Raw genomic sequence first — 14809 nt, forward strand, 5'->3', positions numbered from 1 at the left:
GACAAACTACATCATATATCATCACCACCCCCTCCCCATCTGTAAATAGCCAAGATTATATACTCCATAACTTGTATAACCAACCTTTCATCAATCAATCAATCAATCAATGATTTAATTCGAAACCTTTACATCGAAATGTTATATAAAAGTTGATCCCGAATCCTAAACTTGATTGAACCAATAACACTTTAAAACATCTTGAACCCAATAACTTAAAGTGAACCAACGACGACTAATTGATTTGACAAGTGTTAGATCATCGATCAAGATCAGGTATCATTGTTGATTGTCGACTTTTATTCAATAGGAATCTTCTGGTTTTTGGTATCTTTGATTAGTGGATTAAGTGGGAAATAGGAACTAGTTGCTCTTGCTAATGTCATCGTCTGTACGTTCTGGTGTTTTAACGTTGCTTCACACTGCTTGTGGTGCTGGTATCCTTGCAATGCCATATGCATTCAAACCATATGGTCTAATAACAGGTTTTATAATGATCATTATTTGTGGAATATGTGCGATGATTGGTTTATTATTACAATCAAGAGTATCAAGCTATGTTCCTGTAAGAAACGCTTCATTCTTTACATTAACTCAGATAACGAATCCGAATTTAAGTATTGTATTCGATTTAGCCATTGCCATCAAATGCTTTGGTGTCGGTGTTTCCTATATGATTGTTGTTGGCGATGTGCTACCACAAGTTTTATCTACGTTTACAAATCACGAATGGCTGCTTAACAGAAATGTTAATATTACATTGGTAATGCTGTTCATCGTGACACCGTTATGTTTCCTCAAGAATTTGAATTCACTAAGATATGCTTCGATGTTGGCAATCTCATCGGTTGCTTATTTATGTGCTTTGGTTTTAATTCATTTTATTATGCCAAATGATGAAACCCATAATTTTAAAGGCGACGTCTCTTGGGGGTTACCCAAAAATGGATTAAATCCATTGACAACGTTACCCATTTACGTCTTTGCATATACCTGCCACCATAATATGTTTTCTGTTATCAATGAACAAATGGATCCAACTTACAATAGTGTCAAGAAAATCGCCATTATATCGATGATACTAGCTGGTTTCCTATATATACTAATCGGCGGAGCAGGTTATTTAACGTTTGGTGATCACATTACTGGTAACATTATAACGTTGTACCCGCAAAATATTTCCACAACCATTGGTAGAATAGCTATAATTTTCTTGGTTACTTTAGCTTTCCCATTGCAATGCCATCCTGCTCGTGCATCAATCAACCATATCATACACTATTTCAAACCAGCTCAAGACAACAAGAATTCAAACCCAGCTGGGTTCTCAGAGACCACAACCCTAATGGATAACCAGTCCCCACCCCCACCAGCAATTCTGCAACAGATAACTCAAGACCCATTAACAATACCAACCGAAGAGCTTATAGAAGAAGAGTACCCAGAACAAGACCACCCTTTCGAAACGATACCACTGGAACAAAGCCAATTCACAATCATTACAATAGGTATCCTGGTGTCTGCATACTTCTTGGCAATCTCAGTTACTTCATTAGCAAGAGTCCTGGCAATCGTAGGTGCAACAGGTTCAACTTCAATATCATTCATACTACCAGGATTATTCGGTTACCAATTAATAGGCTCAGAGTACAAGAATTTCAATGAAATGCCAATCAAGACAAAAGCAACTAAAATAGCTTCTGCTGTTCTAGTGACTTGGGGAACCTTTATAATGTTCGCATCATTGTTTGCATCATTGTTCCTGGGTGCCTCTCATTGAAATCAAATCAAATCAAATCACAATCCACAACTCACAAAAATCTTTCATATATCAATCAATGTAATGCTGTTATAACTATAACTACAAAATACAAGACATTGTCCTCCCAATGACCTGACTATCTCACATCCTAATCATAAACCACACTGACTTCTTGTAAACGTATATTCATTACGTCAGTATCAAATATCCTCTTGTAGTAACATCCACCTCACTGGAAATGTAAATAACACGTTAATTTTAGAAGTGAAAAATTACTGGATCATTTTGGCGTTTTGATGTGTTCTAGATCTGTCGATATTGTTTGATTTGATAGCTTATCGAATTGATCTTGTTACGTTATATATAAATGTTGTAGTTGTTGTTGGTCTTGGTCTTGATGTTGGTTTCTGTTTCGAATTCGAGTTCGATTTGGAAGGTTGGCCCATATAACGCTAACGCTAACGATAACGATAATAAAATTAGAGCATTAGGATGATTCCAAGCAGGGCTAATGCTAAGGCTCGTAGAGCTGGTCATCATGTAAGGCATTCTTTTGGTATTAGCAATTTAGTAGGTGATCCATTCGCTATATCTACTATTTCAATTTCGATGATTTCTTGGGTTATTACACTTGGTGGTTCAATTGCTTCAGCTACTGATAGAGAATCGTTCCCAAGGTTTACTTGGTGGGGGATTGCTTACCAAGCTCTACTTTTGTTTATTATGATTGTAATTTACTGTTACGATCTGGTGGATTATTATAAAGGTTTCATCTCTTCTGGTAGTGGTGTCGCTTTTATTTACAATACAAATAGTGCAACTAACCTGGTTTACAGTAATGGTGCAAGAAAAGCTGCTGCCTCAGCTGGTGTTATACTGTTATCTGTGATTAATTTGATTTGGGTTTTCTATTACGGTGGTGATAATGCTTCTCCTACAAACCGTTGGATCGATTCCTTCTCTCTACGTGGTATCAGACCTTCTGCTTACGAAGATGCTTTAATTAGATCTTTACGTCGTAGGTCTGCTGTTCACAGTAGAAATTTACAAAATGCTGCTTTAGAGAGAGAAAACTTACATCTATCAACAAACTTATACAATGGGGTCGACCAAAATCAAAATTACGTCTCAGCAGTGGGCTTAACTGGGTTCGAAAATACTAATCCAAATTCAACCAATTCAAATTTTAATAGCCCTTACAGAGATCAACAGAATGATGAGGTTATTAGTATGCAAATTCGTAATCCTACTGATACTTTGAAGACAAGTAATGAAAATGTAAATACTTTTGTAACAGAGTCTTCGAATGGTAATACTGAAACCACTATGGGCGATACTTTAGGTTTATACAGTGAATTCGGAGATGAATCTTTCCCTTACACTGCAAGAGCCTTGTACTCATATCAAGCTGATGATGCTGATGGTTATGAAGTTTCATTCGAACAAGGTGAAATATTAAAAGTCAGCGATATCGAGGGTAGATGGTGGAAATCTAAGAAGGAGACCGGTGAAGTAGGTATCATCCCAAGTAATTACGTACAATTAATAGAGGATGACGAAGGTATATGAAATGGACAATCAACAATTAATGGACTCTTCTTACTACTATGAAATTAATCAATTATAATGCATTTGAAATGTGATATACAATATTTTACTCAAAAAATCTACTATTTAGAATATAACAATGTGTAACAAATAAGATACCCAAACACCTTTATAAAGAAACATCAAATTTCTTCTTAATCTTGCTTCCTAATAAAATGGAGACCAACCTTTAAAAATTAGAGACAGATTTGCTGGATCGCTAGCTTCTTGAATAACTTCTTGAACTGTGGCTTCAATACTCAACCTGCTTCTTAACTTCTCTTCAACTCCTTTGATGGCCCTATTAGCCTCTTGATTCTCATCTAGCATCTTACTGTTACTGTTCTCTGAAAACGAAATATTATTTATCAATTCACCATTTTCTTCAATCAAATGCTTATGCTTTCGAACTGGTGACATGACCCATGAATACAATGGATCCCATTTCAAAATATTAATAACATGCAACACTTTATCACGATCTTTTCGTAAAACACCATAAATTGTCTCACAACTTCTGCGAAACATACCCTCAACCCCAGTCACGCCAAATCCATCAACAATGTCTCTGGTTAACCTGAATGGAACTGTCTCTGGTATTGACAGAAGACGTCCTTGATCAAATGCAATACCTAAATCGATATGAATAGGCTCTCCTGTGACATAATCAATCAATATGTTATTTAAATGCCTGTCACCAAGTCCTAAAATATATCCAATTATAGAAATCACTGCGGTACCTTTGGTATATTTTCTTTTAGCATTCAACCATTCTTCAGGTTCAGTGAAGGAATCGAAGAAGAAATTTCTAAGTTGTGGTTTGATTTTTCTTGCTATTTTTTGGTATACTTCTAATCTCTCTTTATTAGATTTCGTTTGGACATTCCCCATAAGCTCTCTTGCTTGATCAAATTGAATTTCATCATGTTTATGTTTTTCCTTTAGAATTGCATGTAATGTTACCGAATTAGAAACAAATCCAATAATACCAGCTCTTGGACCCAAGGGAATAACTTCATATGTTCTTATAGATAAATCATGTTTTCTTATCTCAGAATCCCCTCTTAGTATTTTATTCACTTGTTTAAAAACTTGTTCCATGATAGCATCTTGTCTTAAGTCATCATTGCTTCCCTTTAGCAGAACCTTATGTCTGGTACCATCAGATAAATAAAATGTAAGAATCTTTGGTAGTGACAGTCCTGTAGAAGTCACTTCAATAGTTTCCTTCAATGACGTTATATATGGCCTATCTAAACCACCATTGCTTATCTTTGAAGTCTCAAATTTAACCGTCGGTAATGGAAGAGATTGGGATGGTAGAGTTTGTAACCAGTATTTCCCGGTTTCTAAACTTTTTAGATAAACCTTTGAAGATCTTTGCAATTTAGTATTAGATAGTAAAATCGATTTTTCACAGAATTCTTGTATTGGTTCAACAATCTTCCGATAATAGGTCCCGTTGTCATATGATTTTAATTCATTTAAAATATTTTCAGCCGCCTTTACTTTTTGTACAATGCTCTCATCCATATTTTTTGTCTGCATTTTATAGAAGGAGATACTCAATATTGCATATAATGAATCATATGGTAAATTGTATAGCAATCTAGTCATCGTATGTTGCAATACCTTTTGAAAACTTGAATTATCCATAGACAGTTTTGATGCAATTTGATTCACCCATGGTAAGAATTTCCAACTTGGAACTTTTTGTATTTCTTCTAATAATAATGTATTCACCTTTTCATCACTATCATATGAAAACCATAATCCACAGAATTTATCTAAAACATCATTATCATATTTTGTTGTGTAGGTTAATACATTGATATAATTTTTTAAAGCATTTTCCAGAAATCTCTCATATTGTGACTTTAAGTTATCTAGAAGTTCCTTATCTTTCTTATATTGTATATGAACTCTTGAATATTGCCTTTCAGCATCTTTGCGTTCGAATGATTTCAGATTTTTTTTAGATGCAATAGCTTTTAACGTTTGTAACTCATTTAATGCATTTTGGCATCTATTTTGCAGTTCAGAAATATAGTCATCCTCATTCAGTTTATTAATTTGTTCATCAAAAAATTCCCCTAAGATATAAAATACTTCTGTTTGAGAATTCGATTCCTCCTTTGATAACTTTATATCATTGACATACGTTTCACTAATATCTTTTGCTGATTCGTATCTTGATTGAGAGGTCCACTTTACTAATGTTGCATTGATTTCATTCGTTGAAACATCAAATAAGTATTCATAACTATCATTCACTTTAGGATTAACATTGACACGAGTTTCTTCTTTCAAATCTCTCATCATCATTATAGCAGTCTTACGCTCATCTAGTGCCCATAATGCCTTTGCTACATGCATCGTTTTTGTATATTCAATATTTTTTGTTGCATATTTACTGACTTTAACCAGATCATCAAGTAATATAGAATTTTGTAACGCCATCTGTGTATTTTCTTCCTCAATAGAAAATTTAATTAAATTTGATAAAAAGAACAAACTTGTTAATTCCAACTGCTTACATATTGAGGAATTGTTATTCCTGTAGCTGATCTTGGTAAGAATAGATGAAACTAGATATCTAACCTTCAAATTGCTATCATAATTTTCATGGTTCAGGTAATGAATTTGATTTCGATCTAAATTCGAATAAAATTTTAAGGTTGACATACAACTTCCGGCAGAAGTATCTAATAAAATTTTTTTCAATAATGATAATTCAACTATTGTATCCATCCATTCAGATTTATTAATAAAATTCGATTTCACATCCACAAGTTTAATTAAAGAATTATCTAGATTTCCTACAGGATTACCTGATTCATAATTCAACCGTTTTAAAGAATAATAGAAACCAGAAATCTTATCTGATATATGACTTGGTTCTGGCAGTTCCCAATTTCCAAGCTCTAGAGCCCAATTATATGAATTTTCCAAATTTTCGAACTCTAAGTTCTTACTTAAAGATGCTGTCATGCTAAAAAATCCATTATCTTCAGTAGATTTTATTAGCGGATAGATGTTTTCTTGAGTATTGTGATGAACTGTAGAATCATAGAGGGCATTATTGAACAAAAATCTTTTCCAGGCAGATGGACATGTTTTATTAATATTTTGAATTGCTCCCGCTAGAGTATGAGGAATTGGCAAACCAGCCATAAGATCAATGTCATTTAAAGTTTCATATACCGTCTTTAAATTTTTGACGTCAAGATCTCTATCGGGAAACATACAGTGTTCCTCAAGTAACATGTAACCCAAAGAGGTAAAACCAGATCGTATGGCAGTCATATAGATAAGAGGGATATCAATATTTTCATAAATAGAAAAACAATATTGCTCGCCAGTTCTATTTCCAGTTCTTACCATTCTAAAGATGTTAAACATTATATTCAACTTCTTTTTGGAGTCAATTGTTAAAAGAATCCTATCAAGACTTGAAAGAAGGCTTGAAACCCATTTAACACCACTTCTAGCGTCAACATATACCGCTATATATATAAGGGTTGAAATGACAGTTTCAGAGAATTTTATTTCATTGCAACACAATTCCTTGAATATGACCATATGTGGCACATAACTTGCAATATGATATAATAGTGAAGAAGTAAAATTCGAAATCCATTCTTCATATTTTATGACTTCTAAAAAGAAATTGTTTGAGATAAAATGTTCTAGACTAATAATTTTATCTTTTCCTCCAATAATCACAGAGTATGAATCAATATTGATCGAAAACTTAGAGACTTTGAACTTTGAATACAGCTCGTTATTAATAGTCCAGAACCTGTTTTCTGAATTCTCATATTCATAGATAAGAACGTTTTGGATACATTCTGATATAAGAAAGGAATGATTGCCCATATTAGAATTTTCAATATTTTTGTAACTAAAAAATAGAGAATAAAAATGATCTAATGATCCTAATTGTGCGAATATTTGTTTATAGTCCTCATATTTCTCTTTTTCAATTATATCATCCCACCTTTGATTTCTTAAATAATATTCGGTAAGGCAATTAACTACCCATAACTGAAACTGCTTCGTGAGAAGGTGTTTTGGTATATCTGCCTTAATTATGTTAGCAACATTATCTTTTAAAGGAGAAAATTGAATTGGATTTAATTTAGAATATGAAAATAGGATAGATAACAAAGTAAGGCCAGATTTGCCACATTGAGATATTTCTAAAATATCAATCGATTGTACAATCTGAATTTCTTTTTTGTTTCCATAAATTACAAACCTACAATATTCCCAAATCGTTGAGTACTCTATATCCCAACCTTCCATTTCTTGCAATAGTTCTTTTACTAAATAAGATGCTTCATTTTTTCCATCATTGAGATATGTCAGGACTTGTGAAAATACTGTGACCAGTATCGATGTAATGTCATATTTCATTGCGTATGCATTCCTTAATAACTCAGTAATCACGGAAATTGATTCCTCATGCAAATGACTTTGTGAAATGTATATTGACAGTCTTTCAATTATTGTAATTGACGCACTAGACTGTAATACAATATTTTCAAACATCACTAGAAGCAACTTCAGCTCCCTAATACAGTTTATCGAATGCTGTTCAGATATAGATTTTTCCAAATCAGATAATATCCAAAATATAACTATTTTCAATTCTCCCACATCTTGTACTTTATAAAAGCATTCATCATTTAGTATTTGTTTGAAATTTATTAGGGGAATTGAAATTGCCATCTTGTATTGCATACTAGATCCGTTTTCAAATAAGTGACTTAGTAAGAAACTCTTTGGAAATTCATTGTACAGAATCATTGATACTTGCTTTGGAACACCCAAATCAACAAAATTGAGAAACCATCTTAACCTAATGAAGTACTGAGATTTCAATGTCTTGCTGAATGATTGTGGTAAAATATCATAAACTAATTTATGGATTTGCCCTTGAATATTTCCTTCAACATAAGACAAAGCAATAGCGCAATTAATACATTTTGTCATTAATGAACGCTCACTGGTATTTGTCACCAAAATCAAATTTTCTTTTAATTTTTGATAATCCTTTGAATCAGAGTAAATAATTGCACCGATTTCTGTTTGGTATAAGTTCAGGAAATGTTTAATGTCATCGAAATCAAATAATTCAATATCAAAATCCGAAAAATTTGATGCTGAAGGCATTTTGGAAATCCATAAATTCAATATTTCGAATTTACACATCGCAAATAATGAATTCAAATCAGATAAGTTATACCTTTGTGAGATATTTATTAAGGCAAATTTAATATATTTTCTTGTGTGGGGGTATGTAGCACATACCTGCATTCTCTGAATGCCAAATAATAAATTGGAAAATGAATACATCGATAAAAGTTCGATAGACAATGAAAAAAACGCAGACTTTTCTAAACTTTGTTGGGGCTGTTCATATAACTCTAATAATTCAATAAGAGCAATCGCCTGGTTTTCAGGTCTTATTCCAGATATATATCTTGATAAGTTTGGGACCATTTTAGTTACAAGGGCGTCATTAACACGCTTTAGACAATCCATCATTGTTTTAAAGATTTGTTTTCTACGACCGTGTAATACTTCACCTGCCGTATAATTCCCATAGAGTAGTAAATTTAATAAAAAATTTGAATATTTTATAATAGAGAAAGTCCCACTAAATGTATTACTGTCGAATGTTTGGAATAAGAAATCAAAAAAATCATTACAATCTTCTGTCACTTTGGTGTTCCTTTTACTTAACCATATCTGGCGGCATGAATCTAAAAATTCACACAGCAAATAAACTGAAGATGAAGTATTTCCATATTTGTCATTCAGCAAATTATTGGCTATTATATCTATTAATTTTTCTAGGATATCCATATTTTCAACTAGATATTTTGAAAGTGATAATAATATAGAGTTGAGAACGTTAATTAACTCATTATTTGACAATTCTGCCAAATATTCTATCAAATATAATAAGAATTCCCGTCGGGTTCCATTATTTGAAATATCAGCACAACGTAAAAGTACCTGAAAAGATAATATAAGGGTATCACTGTCATAGCGCTTTAAAACATGTTCATTTGATAATATGTCATCATTTATTTCATTTTCAATGTACATATATTGCAATTCATAAATAACGTTGGAATTGGTTTTCTTATTCCGCTTTAAATGCATCTTGTAGTCATCTAAAAGTTTTATAACTTCGGAACTTGGTAACAGTTGATATTCATGGGACAAACAATTTGATGTTAGTATCCCTTTAAATATAATACAGTAGTGACTATCACTCGTAAGTTTTAGACTCGGGAGTACCGAAATTATGGTTGATGTAAGGACTGGGACGAGATCTGCAAATATTACCTCATTTATGAAACATGAAATATAAAGAGTACATTGAAAAATCCATTGATACCTATCAAGGTCTGTATTTTTATTTGATTCTACCTGATCAATGAAACGATTTAAAAAATCATTTACCACATTAGTTTTATTAACCGAAAATTGATTAGGATGAGGCATCTGCAGGGGTAATTTTTTTTTCCTAGGTACATCCTTCAAGGCTATGAGATGACGTCTTTGAATTGACAATGTATCCCAGATGTAAGTTAACCTATTCCAGTGTGCCACCTTTAGGGTTGTCATGGCACTGTCTGAAAAGAAATTTATTGAACGGCTGGAATTTTGTCCACATATCCATCCGACAAAGTCAGATATTTTAGAGTTTTCCTCATGTAGCTCATTTAACTGCTCCCACTTCGAATTTAACCATTCAAGAACCCGCTTCAATGAGTATCCATAAGTTTGAAGTCTTTTACCATATTGTTCAAAGTATGTCCAAAAAATAAATGTTATATTGTTTATCTGAACTGGTCCATTGATGTCTGATAGTTCGTACACATCTTGGATTTGGGCTGACACACTTTGATCAGTGACAGAAAAGGCTGAGTATTTTATACAAAAAGCGACTAGCAGACATGCAATGGAACAAAACTCATCAATTTTTATTAATGGAATGGAAACTTTTAAAATTTTTGTCACATCCAGATCGGTTAGAGTGTGGTGATATTGTGATAAAATACACGTCAATACCAAGCTTGCCCAACCGATCAGTTCATTATTTTCAAATTTCTTTATAACTTTTGCTGTCATTTCATTTAAGAAACCCTTTTCTGAATCTTCAACAGAAAGGAAAAAGACAGATATTTGAAGACCAATGAGTTGTATATCGTTGCTCTCAGATGCAATGAGTTGTAATATAAAGGATTCTATGTTTGTGGAATTTAGTAAATATGATGTTATACTGGGTTCCAGTTTTCTTTTCTTAAATAACAGTCCATTATCTTCTTCTAATAATTTCAGTTTAAAGAAGGTAATTAAAACTTTTGTCAGACTTAAAAGTTCTACCCATGGCACAATATCTCCATTTCTTTTTAATCTTATGTTTCCTATTGCAAATAATGAGGGATTCAAGACAACGTTTTCGGACAAATCTATTTGTGACAATAGAAGTGAATTGGCTTTATATCTTACAGAACGCAATATGATATATTCCTTTAATATTCCATAGATAACATTCTTTTGATTCTCGTCATTTCCTATCATTACTGGCAGTTCATTGTGTACCAAGTTGGATGACATGAAATCAAAAAAGTTAAACTCTAATTGTGTATCTTCATTATTAAGCGAGCCGATTCTAATATAATATCTCCATGTTTCTGATATGAGAGTTAATGTGGCATTTATATTCATACAGTGTGTCCTTACTACCAATTGATTTATTAGCTTAATTAAAATAATAGTAATTGCATTTTCTTCTGAACATTTTTCCAAATAATTAATAATTGTTTTATTTAAATCAACAGATACATGTTCAAGACCAGTGGTGTCCATGGATACCAATGTATCTAATACTAATAAAAAATTTGTTACGTTTCTGTCATTAATATTAGATTTCTTGACCCTTTCATCAATATACGAACAGAGTATATTCACCACTTCTACCCACTCATCTTGCATAAACTTCAATTGAAATGGCTCACTTCTTACAAGTGCTAATAATCCATATGATAAATGCACAGATACTGCATCTAATAGAGATTTTGTACCTTTTTGTAACATTAATTTAGGCAAAGTGAATAACAACAGCCTCAAAGATTTTAGCTTAAGTTTAGAAGATGTCTTCTCTATAAGCAATCTTAATGCATATGAAACGGAGGATAATCTATTTTCACTTGTAGTTAACTTACTTTGACTAGTTTCAGTTTGGGATTCCAATAGAGTACAATGACCATGATGTTCAGCCGCCAACAGCTGAACTAGGGAAACGTTAATCTCAGTTAAAATCTTTCCCTCTACAATTCCAGGATTCTGTTTTAATATAGAAATTAATTCATCAATAGCATTGTTATGATCTTTAATTTTAGTTGAACACAATCCATTATTAATACTATGCAATATAGATGAGTTCATTAAATGTAATTCGGATATCCTTTTTAATTAATTTTATTATTATTAATGTTGAGTCCCGACAATTGCTACCAAATACAACTCTTCAACATCAAAACCAACTTCAATCAACAGGAAGAGGTGTGATCCACTCTAATGTTCTGTTAAGTGTAGATTCTCTCTTTCTTTGATCTGCCTTTTTAAAACTATTGGATTTTATTCCATTACCTTTAAATATTTTTTCAGAGGCGATTTAAGAAGCTTTGCTTAATTATTGCTTAATACGAGCAAGATCTGAAGACAGTTATATAGACAAGACATTGATTGTAGTTAAGACATGGGCTAATCTTGATCTAGTAGTTATATGAGGAATAGTAGAAAGATTGTTTTAGTAGGCGTTAATAGAAAGCTAATAAAGTTTTATTAGAAATATATAAAACACTATATGTGGGTTATAAATGATGATTTATTATGTTTAATAAACTTAGACGACGACACCAGAATTGGAGGCAACTCTTGGCCATAAATCAGCACATTCCTTACCGACTGGACCAGTAATGGCAGAACCTTTCATTTCACCCTTTGGGTTGGCAATGACACCGGCGTTGTCTTCGAAGTACAAGAAGACACCGTCCTTTCTTCTCCAAGCCTTAGATTGTCTAACGACGATAGCTGGCATGACCTTCTTTCTTAATTCTGGCTTACCCTTCTTAACAGTAGCCATAACCATATCACCTAAGGAGGCGGCTGGTAATCTGTTTAATCTTGAACCAGAACCTTTGACGGCCATGATATACAAGTTTCTAGCACCACTGTTATCAGCACAGTTCATGATGGCACCAGTTGGTAAACCTAACTGTATAAAATATGACAAAATCAATGAATGATTTTATAAGTAAAATGTTAGTAATAAAATTCAAAACAAAAAAGATTGAAGAGAAAACTCAAATTAGAAGACTTCAAATCCACATGATCCCATCATATATACATAAACCAACTGGAAGTTCAGCCGGTGTTTATAATGATGAATTTGATAAAACCCACAATTTATATAAAACACAATGCTTTCATTCAACCATAAAACTTGCATTCATCGACGTCAAATAACGTTGATATTTCCTAGTTTCTGGGGTGGGAGGGAATTCACACAGATTCGGTTTCAATCCACTGTATAGTTCTAATCACAAAATATAAAGTCTTCCACATTGATATAAGTTCTCGTATTATTATTAGATATCATGATATGGGTTATCTTGTTTTATTGTAATATTTCTTAACATACAGAAATTCTGAATTTAGTACCTTGTGCACCTGACATAGTTGCTTAGCTATAGTATTACGGGGTTCTGGGTTATGATGAAACAATACCTTATTCCCAACAATACCAGTAATTTTAATATATAGTTCTTTTATAAAATAAGAACATAAACCATCCATCACATTCATCTCGAATAATCAATCAATCAATCTATCATCAATACAATAATGCAAGAGTAGAGAGTAGAGAAGATGAGATAGAGGAATCAAAAGTTCAGTTGGCAAGGTTAGGACAGGTTAGGACAGGTTAGCATTAGAGAGAATAGAGAGAGGTTGGTGGATTGGATTACTAGATAGAGTAGAGATTGATGATGATATTAGTAGTGTAATTGACAAAAGATTGCGAATATGTGTTAGTGTTAGCGTTAGTGTGGGTCTGTTTGCTTCTATTGTTTGTGAAAACATTTCAAAGTGAAAAAGTGTTGAAATTTGTCAGAGTGTGTGGGTGGGCAAAGGCTGCAAAAACCAAACTTCAGTGCGTCGCTTGGGTTGCCGATGTAATGAATAAATATTCTAATCTGTGTTTATGCGTTTGTATGTGTGCGTGTGTGCTTAATTTTCTGTCTATTTGCGTTTTCATTTGAAAAAAAGTTTAGATGAAAAGTTCGTTTTTTGTGATGCACATGGACAGGTTTTTTACGGTTTCTTATGAAAAATATGCGTGCTATCGAGGTGTCCGGATGTATTGGTTAAGTGTGACTGCAGAATGTATGGGTGTAAATTGAGATTAATGTTTATGAGCATTAACCAGAAAAACAAGAAAAGGGACATTATTGGTATAGGGACAAATAGGACAAATGTTTGTCTACCCAAAAGATATCATACTATGTTACAGACATTTTTCTTTCCCTTTTTTGTTCAAGCAGCACAACGACTTATATATGAAATCAGGCTGAGACTTTTTGACTTAGTTATGGTAGCTTAATCTATTACAAGGTAAATTAATATAGAAATAGAGGTTTCGATTTAGATGGCTTCACCAAGATACACTTTGAAATATTGATTAAACTTTAATTCAGAAGTCTAGAAATCATTCTTTCTTCTGTCTGCATATAACCATGCTCGAGCTCGAACACTCTATTTTAATATAACTATGGGAACAAGTGGTGAAGATGACGATGAAGATTACTTGAATGACGAAGTCAGATCAGAATCTAGTGAAGATTCTATTCTAGTCATTGATGAGAACAGATTAAATTCAGATGAGGAAGGTCTAGAATTGCTCAATGTACTGGATAGTGCTGCTGATGATAATAATGAAGGACATATCATCCCTGAGACCATCGATTTGGAAAGTGAAATAAGGGAACAACAAGTCGTCGAAGTTCCTGAAGAAGTACTTCTACAAGATATTGACGAAAATGAAATTGATGATTCTGGTGAAACCTTGGAATACAGAAAGAAACGTAGGCTGTCTCCTCCAGAGATCAAACCCGCTACTGATTACAGATGTCCAATCTGTTTTGACCCTCCAGAGACGGCTATGATAGCTCCTTGTGGCCATATATATTGTAACCGATGTCTATTCCCAATGGTAAATAGCTCAAGGGTGGGCAAGAAACAGGGTGTATGTGCTTTGTGTAGAAAAGGTATTAGTTTCAGAGATGTCAGATTGGTTATCCTCAAAAAGAAAAGGGTTAAAAGAAAGAAATAGATAGTTACGTAATTGCATATAAATCAATAAATTAACAATAA

General features: G+C 32.9%; 5 protein-coding genes across 5 annotated transcripts; 3 read left to right on the plus strand and 2 right to left on the minus strand.

Annotated features, from left to right (window-relative positions):
• Nucleotides 1-379: 379 nt before the first annotated feature.
• On the plus strand, nucleotides 380-1780 carry AVT5 (amino acid transporter; the record flags this gene model as incomplete). The annotated part of the gene is made up of 1 exon (XM_001645842.1): nucleotides 380-1780. The coding sequence occupies one exon, from the start codon at nucleotides 380-382 to the stop codon at nucleotides 1778-1780; it is 1401 nt and encodes a 466-aa protein (XP_001645892.1).
• Nucleotides 1781-2254: 474 nt separating this feature from the next.
• Nucleotides 2255-3331, plus strand: SHO1 (osmosensor SHO1; the record flags this gene model as incomplete). The annotated part of the gene is made up of 1 exon (XM_001645843.1): nucleotides 2255-3331. The coding sequence occupies one exon, from the start codon at nucleotides 2255-2257 to the stop codon at nucleotides 3329-3331; it is 1077 nt and encodes a 358-aa protein (XP_001645893.1).
• Nucleotides 3332-3517: 186 nt separating this feature from the next.
• On the minus strand, nucleotides 3518-11821 carry TEL1 (DNA-binding protein kinase TEL1; the record flags this gene model as incomplete). Its single annotated transcript, XM_001645844.1, has 1 exon — nucleotides 3518-11821. The coding sequence occupies one exon, from the start codon at nucleotides 11819-11821 to the stop codon at nucleotides 3518-3520; it is 8304 nt and encodes a 2767-aa protein (XP_001645894.1).
• A 460-nt stretch (nucleotides 11822-12281) lies between these two features.
• On the minus strand, nucleotides 12282-13115 carry RPL23A (60S ribosomal protein uL14; the record flags this gene model as incomplete). Its single annotated transcript, XM_001645845.1, has 2 exons — nucleotides 12282-12653; nucleotides 13080-13115. The coding sequence occupies 2 exons, from the start codon at nucleotides 13113-13115 to the stop codon at nucleotides 12282-12284; spliced, it is 408 nt and encodes a 135-aa protein (XP_001645895.1).
• Nucleotides 13116-14207: 1092 nt separating this feature from the next.
• SLX8 (SUMO-targeted ubiquitin ligase complex subunit SLX8) lies at nucleotides 14208-14768 on the plus strand (the record flags this gene model as incomplete). Its single annotated transcript, XM_001645846.1, has 1 exon — nucleotides 14208-14768. The coding sequence occupies one exon, from the start codon at nucleotides 14208-14210 to the stop codon at nucleotides 14766-14768; it is 561 nt and encodes a 186-aa protein (XP_001645896.1).
• Nucleotides 14769-14809: the final 41 nt, after the last annotated feature.

This window comes from Vanderwaltozyma polyspora, genomic scaffold (assembly GCF_000150035.1).
Source record: "Vanderwaltozyma polyspora DSM 70294 KpolScaffold1045 genomic scaffold, whole genome shotgun sequence".
Taxonomy (NCBI): Eukaryota; Fungi; Ascomycota; class Saccharomycetes; order Saccharomycetales; family Saccharomycetaceae; genus Vanderwaltozyma; species Vanderwaltozyma polyspora.